General features: G+C 43.7%; 1 protein-coding gene across 9 annotated transcripts in view; it reads right to left on the reverse strand.

Annotated features, from left to right (window-relative positions):
* The window catches only part of LOC119966499 (partitioning defective 3 homolog), a 939,848-nt gene that overhangs the window by 138,564 nt on the left and 774,549 nt on the right, over positions 1-26,735 (reverse strand). For all 9 annotated transcript variants that reach the window (XM_038798290.1, XM_038798285.1, XM_038798283.1 and 6 more), the window contains one exon: positions 2,059-2,184. In XM_038798290.1, the coding sequence (XP_038654218.1) occupies positions 2,059-2,184 (126 nt within the window). The remainder of the gene's footprint in view (positions 1-2,058; positions 2,185-26,735) is intronic.

Consider the following 26,735-nt stretch of genomic DNA (forward strand, 5'->3'; position numbering starts at 1 on the left):
GACATTTGTAATGTATTCAGAATATTTTTCTAAATTAAAATTAAGTTATAAAACAAATTGCAGCAGGGATTATTATTTTGTGACCTAAAGATATTTACTTTACATATCTTCTGTTTCAAAATGAATTTTACTCGAAACTTTTGCACTGAATAATGGATTATTTTGAAAACATGCATGGAGGTCAACAAGTCAAGAGGTTGAGAGTATGTAGAGTTCTGACAGACATGTTTCTGCCTCGCCCTATTGTTTAGACTTAACACCCCAGGACACAATGCACTGATGTAGATAGCAATTTTGTTTTTAAAAACACAGGTACCTTGTAAAAAAAGCCGATAGAAATTTCACATAAGAAGCAGACAATTCATCAATTGTATCCTATGATAGATACAATAGTGGGCTGTTCAAATAACAACTTACTTTTGTACAGTTAAAGATTACTAGAATAATAACCACAATTTAAAACAGTTTCTGTGCTAAATTGCTCAAAAGTCTTCAAAGCAATTATGCTTGTGCCATTTTATTCATGCACACTTGCTACAAATGTGCTTCATCGATCTGGCCTAGACCTTTCCCATTGCCACTTATGTATCCATACAGGCTAGCAATTTTCATAATGATCAGTGCTTTGAGACAGGCAACATAACTACTTTTTGAAGTAGGTTCTGGTGCCATCACAAGCATGGATACATATCAAAGTACTGGTGCAAGGAGTGGGGAGGGGAACATGTGGGAAGACATAAGAAATGTTAAAAGAAGTAAGCTGCTTCTGAAGAGCTGAGAAAGATTTTTCAGTCATCAGCGTGGATGAAACCATGTAAAGTGCCATTTTCATGGATTTGCCAAGCTGCCTTTGATCAAAGAAAAGCACTCAAGGTGCAACATTATAGGAATACTGAAGTGCCATCCAACATTACCCCCAGCTCTGATTTTAAGGCTATGACCCCTTCTCTGCAACAAGGGGAAATAGTTTCTCTCTACCCACCCAATCAATTCCTTTGATCATTTCATACACCTCAATTAGATCATCCCTTTGATGTTCAATTTTGTTCCAGCTCCTTGTGAATGCACCATTGGGACAGCATGAAATGAAATGAAAATCGCTTATTGTCACAAGTAGGCGTCAAATGAAGTCACTGTGAAAAGCCCCTAGTCGCCACATTCCGGCGCCTGTTCGGGAAGGCTGTTACGGGAAGGCTGATGTGACTAAAAGAAAAGTAAAATCTGAAGTCATATTCCAAAGTACATCCAAGTTGCAATATCAATATATTTTGAAATAACTTGGCCTATTTATTGTTTTAGTGATTGTAAAATAACCAAAAACCATTAATATCAATTATATTTCTTCACCCAGAGAGTGGTGAGCCTGTGGAATTCGTGACCACAGGAAGTAGTTGAGGCCAAAGCATTGCATGTTTTCAAGAAGCATTTAGATACAGCACTTAGGGCGAAGGGAATCAAAGGATATGGGGGAAAGCGGGATTAGGCTATTGAGTTGGATGGTCAAGGATTATCATAATGAATGCGGAGCAGGCTCGAAGGGCCGAATGGCCTCTTCCTGCTCCTAGTTTTTATGTTTCTATATTAGTGATTTTTAAGGACTGCTGCCAACTACATAACCAATTTTTGAAAATTGGATCTTGCTTGGAGGAATTTCAGTAAGATAACCAAATAAATAAAATCTACATTGTACAACAAGGAGAGATACTAAAATGCTGACAATACTTGTTGTATTGCATGTTAGAAGTATTTTCTCAAAAAAATGTGATGAGAGTGCACACTGACTGTGGAAGAACATTAAATCCTTTGTAATTTTGTCATTCTTGTGTCACACATTCTCCCATACTAATTAGATGAAAATAGCTGACTTGAATATAATTCAAAATCCTACAGACAGCTTTATATTTATGTCTGGGGAATTCAAACAGCGAGAGAACTTGTTCATTTTCACTGCCATGATATTTTTGAGGCACACCATGTTGCAATGACTGGTATCTTTTCCTAGCTTCTACATGGAGTATCAATAAGAATACATTCTCTTTATGTGATACATAATCATACCTCTCCTGCTCCTGTCTCATTCGTGACCGCTCATCTTCAGATGGCAGAGTTTCTTCCAACTTGCTCTTGTTTGAACCTTTACGATCAAGCTTTCCAACCTTTTCCTCTTTACGGTATTTTCCAAACCTGTAGGGCACAATGAATTTGAATAAATGCTCTGTTTTTCAGACTTCGTCTTATTTATTATGCTGTTTTATTCCACTGAGGAGTTTTTACAGGTAACAACCACTTTGATATTTTGCAGAGATCTAACAGCAGGGTGCACACCTTAATAAAGCTATGTCAAGACCTTGAGTTGTCTGCAGAAATAAATGCGACTCGACAGGCTTATTAAAATGAATTCACACTATTTTGTTTTTCCTCTGCCCCCATGCTTTGTGGGTCTCCCCACTCCTTCTCATTGTCTGCTGAGCTATGGTTCAGTGACTGCACATGTAACCACTGTTCAGGTGTGAATCTAAATAGTGGGCATCACTGCCAATACAATTATGTAGGGCACCAAACCAAACTTAATGAAAATGAAATGAAAATCGCTTATTGTCATGAGTAGGCTTCAAATGAAGTTACTGTGAAAAGCCCCTAGTCGCCACATTCCGGCACCTGTTCGGGGAGGCTGGTACGGGAATTGAACCGTGCTGCTGGCCTGCCTTGGTCTGCGTTAAAAGCCAGCAATTTAGCCCAGTGTGCTAAACCAGCTCCTACCTTCACCAAAAGCTTGGTTATATCCATTTCCCATGAAGTTGATCAGGAGTGGAAACCCTTGCCCTTACAGTACCCTGAAGGTGACCCTGTTGGTTTTTATAGCGCAACTACTCACTATCAAACTAGCTCAGTGAATAGGTCATTATTATTTTGGTCTTTTCTCTTCTTCTCTATTCCTTGACTCCTGTATCATTCAGGCTAAAAGGGAGTGAGAGAGGGGACATCAGCTCCCATTTCTCGTTTGTTCGAGTGCACAAATTAGGTGGAGTAGGCCAGTCGAGCCTGCTCCACCATTCAATAAGATCATGGCTGATCTGACTGTAACCTCAACCCCGAATTCTTGCCTACACCTCATAACCTTTCACCCCCTTGTTAATCAAGAATTTATCCAGCTCTATCTTAAAAAACATTCACAGATTCTGCTTCCACTGCCTTTTGAGGAAGAGAATTCCAAAGACTCATGACCCTCGAAGAGAAAACATTTCTCCTCATCATGTCTTAAATGAGGAACCCCTTATTTTTAAACATTGATCCCCAGTTCTAGATTCTCTGACAAGAAGAAACAACCTCTCCACATGCGTCCTGTCAATACCCCTCGGTATCAACCCCATTTTTGCCTCTTACTCGTCTACACTACAGGGAAACAAACCTAACCTGTCCAAACTTTCCTCATGAGATAACCTGTCCATTCATGGTAATAATCTAGTAAACCTGGCTGCGAATGCATTGACATATTTCCTTAAATAGACCATTACTGTCCACAATACTCCAGATTTGGTCTCACCAATGCCCTGTAAGAGTGAAGTATAAGCTCCCAACCTTTGTGATCAATTCCCCTCACAATAAACAATTACATTCTATTAGATTTCCTGATTACTTGCTGTGCCTACATACTAGCCTTTTGTAATTCAAGCGCTATGACACCCAGATTCCACCACACCTCAGAGCTCGGCAATCTCTCACCATTTAGATAATAAGCTTCTTTATTATTCTGTTAACAATTGGAGAAAATTCTGATAGAAAAATTTAATTGGGATAAAATTTTAAAAAGGGAGTCGATAAGGGCAGCGGTCTTAAGGTACTTTGATATGTGAATTAACATAACAGTGAGAAAAGCAAGTGTTTACCCATGTAACAATGAAGTACAAAGAGGTAACATCAAAGTGGAGAGATTAGGAAATTGACACGTATATGCTAAAAACCAGATCCACAGGGTGGGTGGTAATAATAATAATCTTTATTAGTGTCACAAGGACAAAGAAAAGTTGGGCCACGATACCAACCTTTGCCATAACCCGCATCACGGCAGCATGGTAGCCTAGTGGTTAGCACTGTGGCTTCACAGCACCAGGGTCCCAGGTTCGATTTCCTGCTGGGTCACTGTCTGTGCGGAGTCTGCACGTTCTCCCTGTGTCTGCGTGGGTTTCCTCCGGGTGCTCCGGTTTCCTCCCACAGTCCAAAGACATGCAGGTTAGGTCGATTGGCCATGATAAATTGCCCTCAGTGTCAAAAAAGGTTGGGAGGCATTATTGGGTTACGGGGATAGGATGAAAGGGAGGGCATAAGTGGGTCGGTACAGTCTCGATGGGCCTCCTAGTGCACTATATGTTCTATGTTCCTTGTGCCGTATCCCTCTATACCCATCCTTTCCATGTGTTTGTCAAGATGCCTTTTGAAGCCATTAATGTGTCTGCTTCCATAACCTCCCCTGGCAATGTGTTCCAGGCACTCAACACCATCTGCATAAAACACCTGCCTTGCACATCTCCTCTAAACTTTTCCCCACAGACCTTAAAGCTATGGCCCCTAATGACAGACCCCTCCACTCTGGGGTAGAGTGACTGCCCATCCACTCTATCCATGCCCCCCCATAATCTTGTAGACCTCCATCAGGTCACCCCTCAACCTCCGTCTTTCTAATGAAAACAGTCAGAGTCTATTCAGCCTCTCCACATAGCTAACAGCCTCCAGACCAGGCAACATCCTGGTAAACCTCCTCTGCACCCTCTCCAAAGCCTCCACATCCTTCTGGTACTGTGGCGACCAGAATTGTGTGCAATATTCCAAGTGCGGCCGTACCAAGATTCTATACAACTGCTTCATGACTTGCCAGTTTTTATACTCTATGCCCTGTCCAATGAAAGCAAGCATTCCGTATGCTTTCTTGACTACCTTGTCCACTTGTGTTTCCTCTTTCAAAGATCTGTGGACATGTAGACCCAGATCTCTCTGACTTTCTATATTCCTAAGAGTTTTGCCATTTATGGTATATTTCCCCTCTATGTTAGACCTACGAAAATGCATTACCTCACATTTGTCCGGATTAAACTCCATTTGCCATTTCTCTGCCCAAGTCTCCAACCTATCTATGTCCTGCTGTATCTTCTGACAATCCTCAACACTATCTGCCGCTCCACCAACCTCGGTGTCATCCGCGAATTTACTAATTAAGCAGGTTTACATGAACATTGCAATGAAGTTACTGTGAATGTCCTGTAATCACCACACTCCGGCACCTGTTCGGACACTGGAGGGAGAATTCAGAATATCCAATTCACCTAACAAGCACATCTTTCGGGACTTATGGGAGGAAACCAGAGCACCCGGAGGAAACCCACACAGATAAGGGGAGAATGTGCAGACTCTGCACAGACAGTGACCCAAGCCAGGAATCGAACCCAGGTCCCTGGCGCAGTGAACCAACAGTACGAACTACTTTGCTACCGTATCAAAGGGAAAGTATTGTTGTTGATAAGGCGATTGACCAGGGGTGGGCAAACTACGGCCCGCGGGCCGCCAAAGGTCTTTATGCGGCCCACCAAGTCATTTAAAAAAAAAAAAATTTGTTTAAATTTTTTTTAATGTTAATTGGGGGGGCTGTTGGGTTACTTACTGGTATAGGGTAGATACGTTAACTTGAGTAGGGTGATCATTGCTCGGCACAACATCGAGGGCCGAAGGGCCTGTTCTGTGCTGTACTGTTCTATGTTCTATATGAGGCTCCCAGAATCATAACCGGGTGAAGTAATTATTTTACTTAATATACTATGCGGCCCTTTAAAATTGTGAATTTCTGAATGTGGCCCTTGCAAGGAAAAGTTTGCCCACCCCTGGGATTGACATTGAACGTGTTACCGTTGATTGGTTGTTGGTGGGTGTAAATTTTGAAGAAAATGTGAAAAAGGAGATTAAAAATATTTTGAAAAAATCAAAGGGAAAGTATGATCTATTCATAGTATAATAACTGGAGAATGGGGCACAGTAGAAGCAACAATTGCAGCCACACCCAGCTGCAGAAACAATCACCCAAACACAAGCTATTGCAAAACAAGCAGTCGGTTAAGATGCAAAACGTGGGGCAGCACAGTGGTGCAGTGGTTAGCATTGCTGCCTCACGGCACCAAGATCCCAGCTCTAGGTCACTGTCCATGTGGAGATTGCACATTCTCCAAGTGTTGCATGGGTTTCACCCCCACAACCCAAAGATGTTCAGGGTAGGTGGATTAGCCACGCTAAATTGCCCCTTAATTGGGAAAAAAAAATGAATTGGGTACTCTAAATTTACAAAAAAAAAATAAAGATGCAAAACGCTAACTGAGAAGATTTTGCCTTCGCAGAAGCTGAAGACGTTTTTGCCAAAAGTGGCCAAATAACCTGTGTATGGTAGTTATCTGATGAATTTAGCTCATAGGGTTATATAATACTAGATGTTTTTTGGGAAAAAGGAGCATCTCAGAGTTCAGGAAACACAGGCATTTGGCAACCAACTGATTCTGCCTGATTGCCTATAATTTTTCCAAGTGTCCTGCTATAACACCTTTAATAATGGCTTCTAATATTTTCCCTATGAGAGATGTTGGGCTAAATGGCCTGTAGTTTCCCGATTCCTAGCTCCCTCCCTTTTTGAATAAAGGAGTTACTTTTGCCATCTTCTAATCTAATGGTACCTTTCACGAATTCAGGAAATTTTGGAAAGTTAAAGCCAATGCAAAAACTATTTCATTAGCCACTTCTTTAAAGACCAGAGGTTGAAGTCCATCCGGACCCGAGGATTTATCAGCTCGCAGACCGAACAATTTACTCAATACCACTTCCCTGGTGACTGTAATTTTCCTGAATTCTTCCGTCTCTTACATTTCCTGAATTACAGCTATTTCGGGGATGTTACTAGTGTCCTCTATACTGAAAACCAAGGCAAAATACCTGTTTAATACCTGTAATTTCCATCATCAATTTCCCCAGGTGGACTTTTCTGTAGGACCAATGCTTACTTTGCCAACTCTTCTCCAAATATATCTCTCAAAAACTTGCTCCAAGGTGAAGTGTGTAGCCCAAGCTGAGACGCACCCCCACGGAGCTGAAACTGAATGCATGGAGGAGAAACTGTAGGCTAAAATCCAGACAATAACACTTAAGAACATAACAGGAGTAAGCCATTTGACTTGAGCCTGCTCTGTCATTAAATGAGATCACGTCTGATCCGATATGGGCTTCAACTCCACTTTTCTGCCTGTTCCCCCAACCCTCGATTCAGAATATATTCAATGGGGTTGCACGGTGGCACAGTGGTTAGCACTGCTGCCTCACAGCTCCAGGGTCACGGGTTCAATTCCAACTTTGGGTCACGGTCTGCGCGGAGTTTGCACTTTCTCCCCTGTCTGCGTGGGTTCCTCCGGGTGCTCCGATTTCCTCCCACAGTCCAAAGATGTGCAGGCTAGGTGGATTGGCCTTGTTAAATTGTCCCATAGTGTCCAAAAGGTTAGTACGGATTACTGGGATTACAAAGATAGAGTGGAGGCTTGGGTTTAAGAAGGGTGCTCTTTCCAAGGGCCGGTGCAGACGAGATGGGCCAAATGGCCTCCCTCTGCACTCTAAATCCTATGAAAAAAATTCTATGACTCAGCCTCCTCATCTCTCAAGGATGGAGAATCCCAAAGTTTGACAACCCTCTAAGAAATCCCTCCTCAACTCTCCTGCTTTAGGAGCAATGCCATCATTGCATGGAGGAGATAATCAATTACATTCCTACAAATGCAAAATTAAAAGCTAAATATCAATTACAACATCAGTTTAGTGAGCCTATACTTTGATATGCTATTCCAAAATATAACTACACAACAACCATTATTTTCAACTCCCACTTCATTTGGTCCCTTTATTATTATTGGGGTAGTTCTAACAGAACAACGATAATCTTCAGTTTACAGACTTTTGAGGTACTTACCTCGACAGTCAACAGATAGAGCTTTGGTTACAACCATTACCAGGCCAACATCTATAATATGATGCCTTGTCCACAATCTGCACATTTTATCTTCTAAATTCCTCTTGAAAGCAACCTGTTTTCTTGGCCGCTGGATTGCATCGGGAAGCCTGGGTTAGTTTAGCTACCTCATTAATGCACACACCCCTATCTCCACAATTCCATGTATTTCATGTGGATTTACCACTCGATTGTTAATGAGATTCATCATCAGCTGTCACTGTCTGCTTGGTAACCTGGTAGGGCCAATCATCTTTGGGAAAGCATCAGCCAGACTCAAAACGTCATCTGTTCATTATAAAATCAGTCCAATTTTCATCCCATTCAAATTGATTCTCTTTGCTCATGGCCATGGCCATGGCCATGGCCTCTTCAATTAGTATGTATTTTTAAAATTGACATGGTTAAACAATTAGATTGAGCAATTGTCTAGTCTCCATCAGCCTGGCTTCAGTTCAGTTCATTCTTTTCAAAATGGACAACTGCACCGCTGATAAAATGGCTTCAGTTGATTCAGTGCTGGCTTCTGGAAGTTTCTGAACAGTCTGGAAGTGAACAAAGGCTAACCCCCTGGTATGTAACACTCCTCCACCCCGCTATAGAAAAATGCAGCTGTTTGTGACTCCTAATCTCCAAGATGGTGCTAATGGCCCCACTGTTACCTGTTCTAAAACACAATGGGTTTCAATGAGGGGCCTGGTTGGATGAATGCCGCATCGTGAAACCACCCTAGCCCGTGACAGAGACTTGAGCGGCCTGAACCTAGTCACGGTTTGACATCAGAAGAGCCGGACGCCAGGCAAGCAGCCCCTCTTTGTCTACCATTTAACAGCTCGCAGGCAGCAGCAGAAAAACACTTGTCCAGGTTTTAAATTGCCTGGCCCTGATTTACACTGTAAACTACTAGAAGATTGCAATGTTTGTGCCTGTGTCTTCAAGACTAATTCATTGCTACATGCCTTCTCCCATTGTAGAAGCCCTCACTTCTTGAAAGATGGATCAACCTGCAACAGTCCCTCTCGGGGCTGGTTTAGCACAGAGCTAAATCGCTGGCTTTGAAAGCAGGCCAAGGCAGGCCAGCAGCACAGTTCAATTCCCGTATCAGCCTCCCCGAACAGGCGCTGGAATGTGGCGACAAGGGGCTTTTCACAGTAACTTCATTGAAGCCTACTTGTGACAATAAGAGATTTTCATTTTTTTTTTTCATTGAAGGAATGCGCCATTAGACTTCTGATTCTGGACTCAATAAAACCACATCTGTTATTTTTATCATGGTCCTGCCCAGTATTTACTTTCCTTTATCCCCCTGTTATCATATGAGTGCAAAAAACCCTTTCCTGCAGTTTGTCTGTGTAAAATAAACCAACCCTCTTAATTTATCTTATCTCGTGTTTGCTCTGGGATTATTGAGAGAGATTCGGAACACTCCAAACTGAAGGACATGGGAAAAATAGACCGCCACTTATAAAGGGGGAAATCAGGAATCAAAAATGCCTTTCTGTTTACACATGGGCAGGAAAAATCAGGCCTCTCCGTAACAATTGGTAAACACCTCGAGAAAAGCTTCTTGAGCTGTAGGATTTATTTGCCAACTAAATTTGACTATTTTTGGCAGATTCCTGATCACAGTGTTCAAACCTTAAGCCTTAAAAGGGATACATAACCAGATTATGCAATACGTGGATTAATACTGCAGTGCTTAGAAAAAAGAACATTCAGCGCTGGTATTATATATTCATCAGGAATTTTTTTTTAAGAAAATATTTTATTGAAGCATTTGTAATTTTGACAGTTTAACACATTAACATTTCTTAAAGAACCGCACGGGCCGACACTCGCAAAACCCCTAAACATACAAAAAACAGAAAACAACGTCCCCTACTACCCCCGCCCTATTCCTTAATTACTCGTATACTAAGTTCCCTGTCCTTACCTAACATTGCCATGCCTCCTGCTCCGCGCCCCCCCCCCCCCCCCCCCCCCTCCCCTCCCCTTACTGCTGAGGTTCAATTTTCCTTGAAGAAATCGATGAATGGCTGCCATCTCCGGGCGATCCCCTGAATTGATCCTCTCAAGGCGAACTTGATTTTTTCCAGACTGAGAAACCCTGCATATCGCTGACCCACACTCCTGCCTTCGGGGGCTCCGAGTTCCTCCACCCAGCATAATCCGTCTCCGGGCCATTAGGGAGGAGAAGGCCAGGACATCGGCATCCCTCCTCCCCTTTCGTCCGATCTTCCGATACCCCAAATTTTGTGAGTTCTGGACTCGGAGTTACCCTCCCTTCCAGGACTTCGGACATAGTGTCTGCAAATCCCAGCCAGAATCCTCTCAATTTCGGACATGCCCAGAACATATGTACATGGTTCGCCGGGCTACACCGCCCACATCTGTCCTCCACCTCCTCAAAGAACCTGCTCATCCGGGCTGCCGTCATGTGGGCCCTGTGGACCACCTTGAACTGGATCAAGCTAAATCTGACACAAGACGAGGATATTCATCAGGAATATACATGTTTTGAGGTCATCCTTCAGATGTCACATGGATAAATCTGTCTGCCATTTCCAATGTGCAGGGAAACTTCCAGCAGTAGCAGAAAATGGGGCTGCAGGATCTACACTTTTAACTAGGGTATTTGTATATTTAAAGAAGAGCAAATGTCTGATTTCAATTTGATGCCAGGATCTTATTGCTGGGCAAATTGCATTGAACTAACTTGCATGAGTTTATTGGTGAGGTAACAAGAGGGGGTTGATGAGGGTTATGCGGTTGATGTCGCTTACACGGACCTCCAAAGGGTATTTGGTCAAATGCAACATAACAGGCTTGTTAGCCAAGTTGAAGGGACAGAATAAAAGGAACAGTGGTGCCAATGACGCTCAGTTGACTAAATGACAGGATACAAAGAACAGTGGTGAATGGTTTCTCAGGCTTAGGAAAGACCTATCGTGGGGTTTCCAAATGCCAGTCTTAGGAACACTCCTTTTCTTGATCTATTATTAATGACCTTGACTTGGGTGTACAGGGCACAATTTCAAAATTTGCAGATGACACAAAACTTGGAATATTGTTAATTGTGTGGGGGATAGTGACAAACTTCAAGAGGAGTTTGACAGGTTGTTGGACCCAAGTGGCAGAAATCTAATGCAGAAAAGTGTGAAGTGATTCATTTGCATAGGAGGAATATGGAGAAGCAATAGAAAATTAAGGATATAATTGTAAAGTGATGCAAGGGCAGAGGGACATGAGCATAAATGTGCACAAATCATTGGAGATGGCAGGGCATGTTGAGAAAGCAATTAAAAAGTATCGAGAATTCCAGGCTTTATAAATGGAGCATTGGGTACAAAAGCAAGGAAGTTGTGATGAACCTTCTTCAAGTGATTACTGTATCCAAATCTGGGCACCACATTTTATTTAGAATGTGAAGGCAGAAATTATTGTCGAGAATGGTTCCAGGTATGAGGAACTTCAGTTGTATGGAAACACTAAACTGGTGATATTCTCATTGGAAATGAAGAGATTAAAAGGAGGTTGATAGAAGTTCTAAAGTCTAGACAGAGTAAATTGAGAAAAAATGTTCCTGTTGACAGAAGGGTTGAGAATCAGGGGATTTAAGGTGATTAACAAAAGAAGCAAAGGTGACACGAGGAAAAACCTTGTGTTGTGATTGGAATACTCTGTCTGAAATGTTGCTTCAGGCAGATTATTATTTTTAGAAATATTTTTATTGAAGACATTTTTCATTATTAAAAAGTAATACCACACATTAGAACATAAGAAGAACATAAGAACTAGGAGCAGGAGTAGGCCATCTGGCCCCTCGAGCCTGCTCCGCCATTCAATTAGATCATGGCTGATCTTTTGTGGACTCAGCTCCACTTTCCGGCCCGAACACCATAACCCTTAATCCCTTTATTCTTCAAAAAACTATCTATCTTTACCTTAAAAACATGTAATGAAGGAGCCTCAACTGCTTCACTGGGCAAGGAATTCCATAGATTCACAACCCTTTGGGTGAAGAAGTTCCTTCTAAACTCAGTCCTAAATCTACTTCCCCTTATTTTGAGGCTATGTCCCCTAGTTCTGCTGTCACCCGCCAGTGGAAACAACCTGCCCGCATCTATCCTATCTATTCCCTTCATAATTTTAAATGTTTCTATAAGATCCCCCCTCATCCTTCTAAATTCCAACGAGTACAGTCCCAGTCTACTCAACCTCTCCTCATAACCAACCCCTTCAGCTCTGGGATTAACCTAGTGAATCTCCTCTGCACACCCTCCAGCGCCAGTACGTCCTTTCTCAAGTAAGGAGACCAAAACTGAACACAATACTCCAGGTGTGGCCGCACTAACACCGTATACAATTGCAACATATACTCCCTAGTCTTAAACTCCATCCCTCTAGCAATGAAGGACAAAATTCCATTTGCCTTCTTAATCACCTGTTGCACTTGTAAACCAACCTTCTGTGACTCATGCACTAGCACACCCAAGTCTCTCTGAACAGCGGCATGCTTTAATATTTTATCGTTTAAATAATAATCCCGTTTGCTGTTATTCCTACCAAAATAGATGACCTCACATTTGTCAACATTGTATTCCATCTGCCAGACCCTAGCCCATTCACTTAACCTATCCAAATCCCTCTACAGACTTCCAGTATCCTCTGCACTTTTCGCTTTACCACTCATCTTAGTGTCATCTGCAAACTTGGACACATTGCCCTTGGTCCCCAACTCCAAATCATCTATGTAAATTGTGAACAATTGTGGGCCCAACACGGATCCCTGAGGGACACCACTAGCTACTGATTGCCAACCAGAGAAACACCCATTTATCCCAACTCTTTGCTTTCTATTAATTAACCAATCCTCTATCCATGCTACTACTTTACCCTTAATGCCATGCATCTTTATCTTATGCAGCAACCTTTGGTGTGGCACCTTGTCAAAGGCTTTCTGGAAATCCAGATATACCACATCCATCGGCTCCCCGTTATCTACTGCACTGGTAATGTCCTCAAAAAATTCCACTAAATTAGTTAGGCATGACCTGCCCTTTACGAACCCATGCTGCGTCTGCCCAATGGGACAATTTCTATCCAGATGCCTCGCAATTTCTTCCTTGATGATAGATTCCAGCATCTTCCCTACTACCGAAGTTAAGTTCACTGGCCTATAATTTCCTGCTTTCTGCCTACCTCCTTTTTTTAAACAGTGGCGTCACGTTTGCTAATTTCCAATCCACCGGGACCACCCCAGAGTCTAGTGAATTTCGGTAAATTATCACTAGTGCATCTGCAATTTCCCTAGCCATCTCTTTTAGCACTCTGGGATGCATTCCATCAGGGCCAGGAGACTTGTCTACCTTTAGCCCCATTAGCTTGCCCATCACTCCCTCCTTAGTGATAACAATCCTCTCAAGGTTCTCACCTGTCATAGCCTCATTTCTATCAGTCGCTGGCATGTTATTTGTGTCTTCCACTGTGAAGACCGACCCAAAAAACCTGTTCAGTTAATAGAACAGTACAGCACAGAACAGGCCCTTCAGCCCTCGATGTTGTGCCGAGCAATGATCACCCTATTCAAACCCACGTATCCACCCTGTACCCGTAACCCAACAACCCCAATCCTTAACCTTACTTTTTAGGACACTACGGGCAATTTAGCATGGCCAATCCACCTAACCACCATTTCTTCATTTCCCATTATTAAAACTCCCTTCTCATCCTCTAAAGGACCAATATTTACCTTAGCCACTCTTTTTTGTCTTATATATTTGTAAAAACTTTTACTGTCTGTTTTTATATTCTGAGCAAGTTTACTCTCATACTCTATCTTACTCTTCTTTATAGCTTATTTAGTAGCTTTCTGTTGCCCCCTAAAGATTTCCCAGTCCTCTAATCTCCCAGCAATCCTTGCCACTTTATATGCTTTTTCCTTCAATTTGATACTCTCCCTTATTTCCTTAGATATCCACGGTCGATTTTCCCTCTTTCTTCCGTCCTTCCTTTTTGTTGGTATAAACCTTTGCTGAGCACTGTGAAAAATCGCTTGGAAGGTTCTCCACTGTTCCTCAACTGTTCCACCATAAAACCTTAGCTCCCAGTCTACCTTAGCTAGTTCTTCTCTCATCCCCTTGTAATCTCCTTTGTTTAAACACAAAACACTAGTATTTAAATTTACTTTCTCACCCTCCATCTGTATTTTAAATTCCACCATATTGTGATCGCTCCTTCCGAGAGGATCCCTAACTATGAGATCATGAATCAATCCTGTCTCATTACACAGGACAAGATCTAGGACCGCTTGTTCCCTCATAGGTTCCATTACATACTGTTCTAGGAAACTATCACGGATACATTCTATAAACTCCTCCTCAAGGTTGCCTTGACATTACCACCAATACATAAAAGAACAATGCAAAAATAGCACAATCAATACTCAACAACCGCATTAAACCCAACCCTTCAAACATATAACTAAAACCACCCCCCAACAGCTGATGATGATTACCTCTTTGAAACAGAAATGAATGGCTACCATCTTGAGCTCTACTGACCCCAGGAGATCTTCCCCAAGCTGAACTTGCCGCCAGGCTGTCAATGAGGCAAAGGCGAGGACATCCGGCTTCACCCCGGCCTGCAGCACCGGCGAGTCCGAAAGACAAAAAATGACCACCAGGGGACAAGGAGCCAGGTCAATATCAAGAATTTCTGACATGGTGTTAAAGAAGGAGATCCAGAAGCTTTCAAGTTTAGGACACAACCAGAACATGTGGGTATGATTCATCAGCCCCTGAGAACAGCACTCGCACCTATCCTCCACCCACGAGAAAAAAAAACACTCATCCTCACCTGGGTCCACTGGGCCTTGTGCCTCACCTTGAACTGAATCAAGCTGAGCCTGGAACACAAGGAGGTAGAGTTGACCCTGTGAAGAGCCTCACTCCACACACACACCCCCATCCAAAACCGGACCGAGTTCACCCTCCCACTTCTGCTTCACCTCATCTAACGGCACGATCTGGCTATAAAAGTCTGAAATCCTCCCCTTGCCCAACTCGGCCAGAGATAAGATCCTAATCAAGTGAGAGGACGAAGGTGCCAATGGAAGTGAAGACAATTACGCAAGAAATCGCAAACCTGGAAATAAGTAAATAAATTAGTGCGCTGGAGTTGGAATCTGTCCAACAGCTCCGCAAAACTGGCAAACATACTCGCCACAAACAGGGCCCCAAATTTCTCCAGACCCTCCTCCCCCATGACCTGAACATGGAATCTAAACCCACTGGCACAAAGAGATGATTAATACAAATAGGGGCTGACAATGACATGGAGTTAAAGTGTTGTCTAAACCGCCTCCAAAACCTCAGAGTGGACACCACTAGCAGACTCAAGTTAAATCTTACAGGAGATAACGGAAGCATGACAGTTACTAAGGCCCCCAAGCGAGAACCACGACAAGGGTTCGCCTCCATTTGCCTCTGGGTGGAATTCAGAACCTTGAGACACCCCAGTACTTTTTCAATATCAGCTACCCAGTAATAAGGTAAATAATTAGGTCAAACTAAGCCACTTGATTCTCTCTCTCTCGCTGAAGAAACGCAGTGCAAACCCTTGGGGCCTTGCCCCGCCCAAATGAAGGAAGCTATCAATTTGTTAACTTTAGCCCCCTCCATTCCGTGGAAGATTTAACGCTATGGCGACCAACGGTTCAATAGCCAAAGCAAACAAAAGCGGAAACAATGGACAAACTTACCTCGGACCCCTCATCAAATGAAAGTAACCCAAACTCAAGGTGTTTGTGCAAATAGTTGCAGTGGGGACTTTGTACAGAAGATGAATCCAAGATATAAGCTTTGTCCCAAAAGCAAACCGCCCAAGAATCTCGAGGAGGTACCCCCACTTCACCCCATCAGATGCCTTTTTGGCACCCATTTAGACAATCACCTCTGGTTTGGGCACTGAAAGAGGGGCAGAAGATGATGTTTAATAATTGACTTATATTGGCCGACAGCTGCCGACCCTTGACCCTTGTTCATCCGAGATCACCTCTGGAAGGCAAGGCTCCAACCACATTGCCAGCACTTTGGCCAGCAATTTAAAATCACTATTCACAACGAGAGAGGATGATACAACTCACATTCTGTAGGGTCCTTGTCCTTCTTTAGAATCAGGGAAATAGAGGCCTGCACCAATTTAACCAGCAATGCCCAGGGGACAAGGAATCATTAAACATGTCCAATATCAGTGGGATCAACTGCCCCGCAAATTGGGCCCAGAGCTTTCTCTGACTTCATTAAACCTAAACATTTGATAAGCTCCTCAGACCCAACAGGGGACTCCGACTCTTCGCTTCTCTCCCCCTCTACCACCAGGAAGGACCATCCAAAAAATGCACCATGAAGACTTTGATACAAGGTTTCAACGGTTTCAAATGCAGCTTTAACCTTCAGTGGGGTGGAGACCAAAAATCCTCATCATTCGGATGCAAATCCGACATGGATCTGCACCGCCATGCCCCCACCTCCATCTGCTCCAGAAAAGCCAATAATGCCTTTGCCACCCCAGATGGGACCAGACACTTGGGTCTACATTGGCCCAACTGTGGGTCCAAAACACAATTTAAGTTCACCACAAAATTAGCTAGCACGAGTCCAAGTCAGGAATTGAATCCACAAACTTATTAATAAAAGCCGTATCATCCCAATTTGACTATACACATTAATTAGAACTACTGAGGTGTCTGCCAAAGACCCACTGACAATCACAGGTCTCCTGCTTGGGCCTGCCAAGATTTTAGCTGCCGACAAAGGGACCCTTTTATCAATCAAACATCCCTCCCCGGGCCCTACCATTGAAACCCGAGTGGAATACCTGTTCCACCCATCCTTTCCCTCACTTGTCTGGCCCGTGGCCCTGCAAATGAGTCTCCTGCAGAAATACATCAGCATTGAAACCTTTTGTGCGAGCACACATCCAAAATCATTTCACTGGGCTGTTCAACTCCCTTACGTCCCAAGTGACCAGCCAAATTGGGAGCCTTTCAAAGCACTCTTCCCCTCCCCACTCCCATTAGCTAACTCTTCAGCTAGCACAGCAGCCCCTGTCTAGCGTGGAGACAAATAACCAGCCGTAGCCCAAGGCCAACTTTAATAATCAAAGAGAAAACACCCCTCCCACACAAGAAGAAAATACAAACTTGCACAGGAAACCCCAACAAATTCCCTTAAAACTTGCCCCCCTCGCCAAACATACAAAGGCCTCACGAAAATTACGATTAACACCCCCAGCCCAAGTTTCTTTGCAAAAGCATCTGCCTCCACTGGCACATCAAGATAATAGTCTTTTGTATCAGAAGTCAGCGTACTACCCCAAATTGAACTCCACGCTTCTACAATGTGGCCTTGACTTTGTTAAATGCCAACCTCTTTCTAGCCAGTTCCACACCCAAATCTTGATAGAGCCTGAAGACGTGGCCCTCCCACTTGTAGTCTCAATGATCCTTTGCCCAGCTGAGGATTCGTTCCTTCTCTTGAAAACTATGGAACCTCACAATGATTGCCCATGGAGGCTCCTTGGAATGAGGCTTCTGCTTGGGTGACCAGTGGGCTCAATCAAGCTTGGGAGGAGATGTCAATCCACCCACCCCCACCATCATCCCAAACACCTTCGCGAAATAGTCCGTCAGATTTGGGTTTTCCATTCCCTCCAGCAACTCCATGATTCTAAAATTCTGTCTCCTGGAACGATTCTCCAGATCATCCATTTTGGCCCTCAGTGCTTTATTAACACTGGCCTTCAGTGCCGCCTGAGCTTGCAAGGAGACAATTTGATCGCTTTGCCTCGAGACAGCTGTATCCACACCCTATACCTCCATGCCATGCGCATTTACCGTTTCATCAGCTCTCTACAACATACACTGAATGGGACTAGGGTCTCTTCTATTGACTTGTGGAGGTCCTCAGAGACAGCCGACCAATGCTTCTGAAATTCCGTTGCCAAGCTGTCTGTAAGTATCGCGGCGGACAATGGAGAGTCGCGGTAGTGGCCTCTGCCATATTTTCAACCGAAGAGCCTTCTGAATCAGTGGCCAAATTTTCATTTGCAGGCTTCCTCGTCATGAACTTTCTGGGCATTTTCTCTGTGTGGTGAAGTTTTAGCCGACAAAAAAACCTCAAAACTGGCTAAAAATAAAGTACCCCAGCGGGAACCACCTCGTGTGTGATTACTCCCTACAAGGGCAACACGATGGCACAGTGATTAGCACTGCTGACTCACAGCGTCTGGGACAGGGTTCAATTCCTGCCTTGGGTAACTGTGTGGAGTTTCCACTTTCTCCTCGTGTCTGCTTGAGCTATCTCCGGGTGCTCTGGTCTCCTTCCACAAAGATGTGCAGTTTCGGTGGATTGGCCATGCTAAATTACCGCTTAGTATCCAAAAGGTTAGGTGGGGGTGACTGGATTACGGGGATAGGGTAGGGCGTGACCCTGAGTAATGTGCTTTTTCGGAGGGCCGGTGCAGACACGATGGGCCAAATGGCCTCTTTTCTGCACTGTTGAGATTCTATGCTGTCACCGGATGTCAGTCAAGCAGATTCAACAGAGAATTGGATAATATCTGGCACAAACAGAAATTGCCAGGCTACAGGGAAAAGATGGCTGAGTGGGAAGGGGTGAACTGCTGTTCCAGAGGGATAGCATTGACACAATGGGCCAAATGGCCTCTTCTGATCTGGATCTCAGTCGCCTGAGGAAGGCATAGTGTTTGCACCTTGTGATTTCAAATGGATACATCAAAATTAAACACAGCTACAGGTAAATGGCAGAATATATTGTATGCTGCACTCCCATTGATACAAGAGTGCATCTCCAACCTGCTGCGCGTAACACTGGAAAATATGCCAGTACTTTATAACATCGCTGAATAGCACAACGCTTACATTTTCATCCTCTTGAGTGATTGCAATTATGTAGGTAGCAGAAGTGGCTGACGGCAACTTTATTGATTTTTATTCAAGTTCATCCAGAATCGGATCAGAAGCTGTACAAGAGAGTCCAGCATGGGAGAAACATTGAGTTGCACAATCAGGAATGAATTTTTATGAGGTGGGCAAACCTAGGTTGGCCTTCAGGGTAGCTTCTATAAAACAGATCTCTTAATAATTGGCAGTTATTTTAAGAGAACATTTTCTGTAGAAAGTGCTTCCCTTCCCCAGCAGTCCTTTTCTTATAAGTTATGAATGATCAGCTGGGTTGTCAAATGTACAAACTCTGATATCATGGAACATTAATTATCATTTGGGTTCACAGATAATTTTTAAAAGTTGGACTATATTATGACCTCGCTACGAAATGAACAGAATTACTTTTTACAAAACACACATATTAGGAATTGCAGACCTGCCGAATTTAATAGCCCAGTCTGTGTAATACAGCTCTCTAAGTTCTAGACTGCTTGTAAAACGCATGGTTTCGAATCAATACGGAGGTTTTTGACAAGTGAAGCTATTGACAGTAGGGTGAGCAATCATCCCTTCCAGTCAACCATCCAAGAATTTAGGTGTGAACCCGAATGTGATAAATAGCTTTCTTTTTAATGACAGTATTTTGTGAAATTGTATAACAGAAAAAGTGTTTCTTCGGGCAAACAATGTTGAAAGGCGGACAAGTAACAATTAATAATTTAACGAAAGCCCAGTAAATAGCTCTTGTTATTGAATACTTCAGGACCAGCGAGATAAAGAACTTCAAATAATCCCGCCTTAAAATCTGAAACTGAAACGACAGACTTGCTACAAACTGAATGACGATTCAATTGACAACAAAATAATCCAGCATCCCACAGGAAATAAGCGGGAAAAAGCAATATGGATTGACTGCAGGAATGCAATCATCCCTCTCCGGCCTGGGACGAGCAGCAGGCTTCAAAGGAAAACCAGATGGCCTGGAACTTTGGTACAGGAGTAGAACATTTGGTTCACTGAACCTGCTCTGCCATCTTGTTAGCCATGACACTTGCTGTCTTTTTAATCAAATTTCCTGGCTTTCGTCCATCTAACCTTGCCTAGGAAATGGCCATCCTTATTTAAACACAAACTGACTCTGAATCTATGGTATTTGGAAGTAGTGTGATTAACATTTCCAATGTGAAGAAACTTTGCAAGGATTTATTTTAGCCAGTTTACTGAGCTATAAGATTATATGCCCCGCTAAAGAAAGGTCAGTCTCTGCTCATTGTTAATTCATTTTGTAATTTTAACTACCACAGTACATTTTCCCCACTTCCTGACTCTACACATTCCAGGGAATTCTTCTTGGGTGATCAGTCGCTAACTAGTATAATTATCCACCTAAGAATCTCAGTGTTATTGGTCATGGGTTCTTCTTTGGCTGATTAGCCCGATTCTAGAGCCGCCTCTTCGACCACACACGTGGCAGATGTTACCAGGTGGTGTGATCGGTCCTTGGACTCCGGCTCGCTGGTATCCTTTCCTCAGTTTCCTTTTCCGGGTTTCCTCTTGCAGTCGGGTCTCCTTGAAGAATTCTGTCCGTTCAATCAGGAGGTTCCTCCAAGTAGGTCTCTTTTCAGCAAGGGTCTCTCCCTGGTATTGAACGCCAATTTCGTATTTTTTGAGGGAAGCCTTCATGGTGTCTCTTAAGTGTTTCCTTTGTCCTCCTCTCGTTCAACTTCCTTGAGCTGGACAAAGATTTGCTTTGGAAGTCAGGGCTGTGGCATCCTAAGCATGTGACCAGCCCAGCGAAGTTAGTTATGGATAATCATGGCCTCAATCATGGTGCTCTTGGCTCCTTCAAGTACACTGATGTTGATATGCCTGTCCTCCTCCCAGCTGATGCAGAAAATTTATCTCAGACAGTGATGATGCTAACTCTCCAGGGCCTTGAGGTGGCATCTGGACAGAGTCCAGGTTTCTGAGCCACATAAAGTGTTGGAGGATGACTGCCTTGTACATGAGGATCTTGGTGTCAGCAAGGATGCTGTGGTCGTCAGGGATTCACATCCTTAGGCATCCAAAGAAGTCGCTCGCGGATTTGATATGATGCTGGATCTCCACGTCAATGTCAGTCCCCACTCCCGGGTTTGGGAAATGTTCCACATTAGGGAGGGTTTCTCCGTTAATTTTGATGGAGGAAGAGACCAGATCATGCCCTGGGGTGGGTTGGTAAAGGACTTGATTCATCTTGCAGATGTGGTCGAAACTCATTCTTTTGTATGCTTCCGCCAAGGGTTGGAGATTCCCTCCTCAGTGTATGAAGCTAGTGATGTCATCTGCATACTGAAGCTCCACGAATGGTGTCCTGTGTCGTTTTCTTCTTGGACTAAGTTTTCCATCCATCTTGTAGATTCTAAATTCTCCCTCAGTGTACCCGACAGGCGCCGGAGTGTGGCAACTAGGGGACTTTCACAGTAACCTCATTGCAGTGTTAATGTTAGCCTACTTGTGACAATAATAAAGATGATAGACGATGACCACTGGGAAGCTTGCTCTGAACACGTTGAAGGATGGTGGTGGTGATGAAGATGGGTGTGTCGATGACACATTCCTCTTGACCTCGAAGGTTCCTGTCTTATTTCCATCGTTTAGGACTGTCGCCAATATCTTGTAGTGGAGGAGTCAGAAGATGTTGAGAAATGTCAATGGACAATTGACAGGGTCTTCCATAACACGTCCCAATTGACTGATCATAGTCAGATCGATGAAGGCCATATAGAGTGGCTGATGCTGCTCCTGGCTTTTTCGTGAAATTGTCAAGCGGCGAAAATCATGTCCGCTGCTCCACGGTTTAGTCGGAAGCCACACTGGCTTTCTGGTGGATTTCTTCAGCGACCAAGAATGTGGCAAGTGAGAATTTGGGCAATGATCTTCTGGGCGATGGAGAGTAGGAGAGTAGAGATTCCTGGGTAGTTTTCACTCCACTTTATCTCCTTTCTTGAAGTGAAAGGAACCATCAGAAAGGAAGGAATTAGGAATTGTAACTCCATCGAGGCTCTCTTGCTTGCCAAATACGCGGAAAACCAGCTTATCACTAACACATTGTTCTGCCAAAAAGCCAAGTTTAAGACTTCCTGGAGATATCCACGATCAAAGCACTGGCACATGGCCGACTTCGTCATCATCTAACCCAGAGACCAATAGTTTGCCCTCATCAACAAAGCGAAGCCCAGTATAGGTGACTGCTGGACAGACCACCGGCTCATCCAATCCTCAAGCTCTACCAAAAGATGAAGAAACAGCAGAGAAAAAAGATCAACATCAAGCAGCTTCATGATCCAAGTATGCTAGTGAACTTCCAACAATGCCAATGACTGCGTGGTGGTGGCAGAATGGTAACTGGAGTTGTAAGTCAGCTGCTCAGGGACACAGGTTCAAATGGCCACAGTGCCAGCTGGTGAAATTTAAGTTCAATTAATCAAAGTAGTGAACTAGTCCCAATAATGGTGACCATGAAACGATTGTCATAAAACCCAGCTAGTTTACTAAATTTGCCATCCTTTATTTGGCATGGCCGTGACTCCGGACCCACAGCAATGTGGTTGTCATTATGACATCTAGGGGTTGATGCCAATTTTGTAGCAACAGTCTAGTCAGGCAACAGCTTGGCAGAGTAGCACCCATTGAATCTTACCTTACAATATATACAGACAATATTTCAGTTACCATCAGCCTTGGCTATGTCTTGTCCCACTGACAGGACAGACGCACCAGAGGTGGGTTACACACTGGCATACAATCGGAGGGGGGTTGGGTAGCAGAACCCACATAAACAGACTTGTGAGAAATGCGATCGCGCATGGAATAAAAGGCACAGCAGTAATGTGAAGACAAAATTGGCTGAATAGTGGAAGCAGAGAATAACGGTTAATGGATATTTTCAAGCTGGAGGAAGGTTTACAGTGGTGTTCTCCGAGATCAAGAATTCACCTGAGGCAGGAGCTGTGCTTTGAAAGCTGGTGATTCGAAACAAGCCTGTTGGACTTTAGCCTGGTGTTGTAAGGCTTTGACAAAGAGTCATCGGACTCAAAACGTTAGCTATTTTCTCTCCCTACACATGATGCCAGACTTGCTGAGATTTTCCAGCATTTTCTCTTTCGTTGTAAGGCTTCTTACTGTGCTCACCCCAGTCTGGCATCTCTACATCATGGCTAACATCAAAAGGACACAGACAATATCGACTTCAGGAAGCATAGCACGACACACACTCCCGTCTGCATCAATGGCTCCGAAGTGGAGATGGTCGATAGATTTATGTTCCTGGGGTTCAGCATCACCAACAGTCTGTCCTGGTCCACTCACATTGATGCAACAGTCAAGAAATCCCAACAACGTCTCTACTTCCTACGGAAGCTAAAGAAATTCGGCATGTCATCATCGACTCTCTCAAACATCTACAGATGTGCGATAGAGAGCATTCTATCCGGCTTCATCACAGCCTGGTATGGCAACTGCTCGGCTCAAGATCGCAAGAAACTGCAGAGTGTGCTGAACTCAGCCCAACTCATCACACAAACTTGCCACCCCCACATTGATGCTGTATACACCTCTCGCTGCCTCAGGAAGGCAGACAGCATTATCAGAGACCCCTCCCACCCAGGCATTGCCTTCTTCCAGACCCTTCCATCAGGCAGGTACAGAAGTCTGAAGACTCGCACATCCAGACATAGGAGCAGCATCCTTCTCCACAGCTAGAAGACTCAACTACACCCCCTTGGACTGATCTGTTCCCTGTAAGAACACTATTCACGACGCGCTTGCTCATGTATTTGCTTTGTTTGCCCCTTGTTCCACACTGTAACCAATCACTGTTTGTAGATGTACCATTTGTCAGTGTTCCCTGTTGATTATTCTTTTATCTGCTATGTACGTACTGTGTACGTGGCCTCGGCCGCAGAAAAATACTTTTCACTGTACTTCGGTACATGTGACAATAAATCAAATCAAATCAAGTTGGGGGAGTAGACAGATGAGTGGCAGATAAAGTTCAATGCGGAGAAGTGTAAGGTGAAGAACATGGAGAGGCGATGTAAAATAAGGGATAAAATTTGTGAGGGGGTGCAGAAGCAGAGAGGCCTGGGTATATATTACCATGGATCATTGAAAGTGGTAAGACAGGAGGAGAAAGAAGTTAAGCAGCACACAGTTTTCTGGGTTTTCTTGATGGGGCTTAGAGTACAAGAGCAAGGACGTTATGATGAACTTGCGTAACAGAGTAAGCAGAATCCGATGGACAGAGCTGAGTGATCTCAAACCAACAGATCAGATTAATCTAAGCATGCCACAGAGTCATGAATGGTGGTGAACAATTAGACAGCTAACCCACGAAGGAGGTTGCATAAATATTCCCATCCTCGGTGATGGGAGTCCAGCACATCAATGTGGAAGATACATTAATCTTTCCTTCTCTCTAACCTATCCTGTGCTCCACCAGCCCCTTTCCCCTATTTCAACAGCAAAGAAGATCCACATTGAACTCAAAACATTTTGTTTCTCTCTCCACAGATACTGCCAGGCCTGCTGAGTTTTTCCACCATTCTCTTCTTTATTTCATATTTCCAATATTTTACTTTTATTATTTTGCTGATATTTCCTGACCATGCTTAAAGAAAGGAGTGATGTGTGTATGGAGCAACATTCCATTATAGTGGGACTGTACTCATTGGAATTTAGAAGAATGAGGGGATGATCTTATTGAAACATATAAAATTATGAAGGGAATCGATAAGATTGAAGCAGGGAGGTTGTTTCCAATGGCGGGTACAACTAGCCTCAAAATAAAGGGGAGCAAATTTAGGACTGAATTTAGGAGGAACTTCTTCACCCAAAGCGTTGTGTATCTGTGGAATTTCCTGCCCTGTGAAACAGCTGAGGATATATCGTTAAATGTTTTTAAGGCAAAGATAGATTTTTGAACAATAAAAATAATTAAGGATGATGGTGAGCAGATGGGTAAGTGGAACTGAGTCCACAAAAAGATCAGCCTTGATCTTACTGAATGGAGAAGCAGGCCCGAGGAGCCATATCGCCTACTCCTCCTCCTCGTTCTTATGTTGTTATGTTCAGGCAAGGAGGGGGAAATGAATAAGCAGAAAATATCATGGCTGTTTCATTAGCATAGATAAATTAATCAGAGATGATCAGGTAATTTCAACATCGTCTTAAATCAATGTTGTTTATGGCCATTTGAATCAAGTGATTAAATTATAGTCAAGAAAATGGGAGTAGTGATTATAATCGTGGCAATCTGATGCAAAATTGATAACTTTTTCCAGTTCAGGAATAAAGCATAAAATGGCACTGGTACAATCAACAAATTACCAGTAAGAGAGGTGAGGGAGGAGGTTTCCTCAAGAAACTAGGTACCGCAGCAACACCTTTTTCTAACAGAGGAAGTGAGGTGATGGTGGACGGGGACTTGCTGGGCCTACGTTCAAGGAAGAACCAAAGGGTCCATTGGCCATTCTTATAGGAGACAAAGGTGGAGAGAGACTGGTCATCCATAGCAAAAAAGATTATTCCTATGCTCATTTATTAAGCCTCTCATCTTCCAACCTCTATAAACTTGAACTCTATTCAAAACTCTGCTGCCCATATCCTAATGCATGCCCATCATTCCTACATTTACTCCTGGTTCCCAAGTACCTCCATTTAAAAAGTATCCTTCCATTCAAATGGCTTTCTGGAACCTCCCGTTGCCATAGAATTTTGAGGTCACTTTTTTCCTCCAGCTCCGGCCTCTTGTCCATCTCCCACTTCATTCACATCACAATTGGTGCCTCTGCTTTCAGCTGTCTAGACCCCAAGGTCTGGAATCCTTACCTTAATCGTCTTTGTCACTCTCCTCTCTTCTAAAACTCTTTTTAATATGCACCACTTTGACCGAGCTTTTAGTCATCTTCCCTGCCATTTCATCATGTTAGAGGAACAAGATAACTGCCAATCATTTTTAGATAATTGGAAATTATTAAGAAACCGCGCTCCTCTCTTAGAAGATACACAACCTGGTGTAACATAATCTGTTATAATAAGTCCATATTGCTTAAAGTAAAAGCAATAATTAAGGGATCCCTTGTTATCTTGGGTTGGAGAAAACACTGTACCTAAAGCATCAGATGACTAAATACTTCTGGGATTCTTGCCAATACTTGAAGTGTTTTTACATGCGTGTTTATACATACAAATTTACACACACAGACACGGATTACATATTGGTCCTATTATGTGCATTTATTCAGGGGAAAGCTCCTCATTAATATGATTGAACCAATAAAATAACGTAAACATTTCCACATCACCACTGTTGATGTGGAAAAAATATTTTATCTCAATCTGCCGGTAGAATAAGATTAAGTGTTAATCTTGTTCTATCTTTAAAACTGGAAGAAATATATGCTCTTAAACGGGGCGAAATTCTCCGACCCCCAGCAGGGTCGGAGAATTGCCTGGGGGCGCCTAAAATCCCGCCCTCGCCGTGGCAGAGATTCTCCGCCACCCGGGAAGTCCCGCCGCTGAGAGGCCTTCTCCCGCCGCCGAGGTTTAAACCACCTCTGGAACGGCGGGCTCAGCGGCGCGAGCAGGCCCCCGGGGTCCTGGGAGGGCGGGGGGCGATCGAACCCCGGGGGGTGCCCCACGGTGGCCTGGCCCGCGATCGGGGCCCCCGGCTCAGACTCCGGGCCAGTGCTCTGGCTGCAC

The sequence above is a fragment of the Scyliorhinus canicula genome, chromosome 5, assembly GCF_902713615.1.
Source record: "Scyliorhinus canicula chromosome 5, sScyCan1.1, whole genome shotgun sequence".
Classification (NCBI taxonomy): Eukaryota; Metazoa; Chordata; class Chondrichthyes; order Carcharhiniformes; family Scyliorhinidae; genus Scyliorhinus; species Scyliorhinus canicula.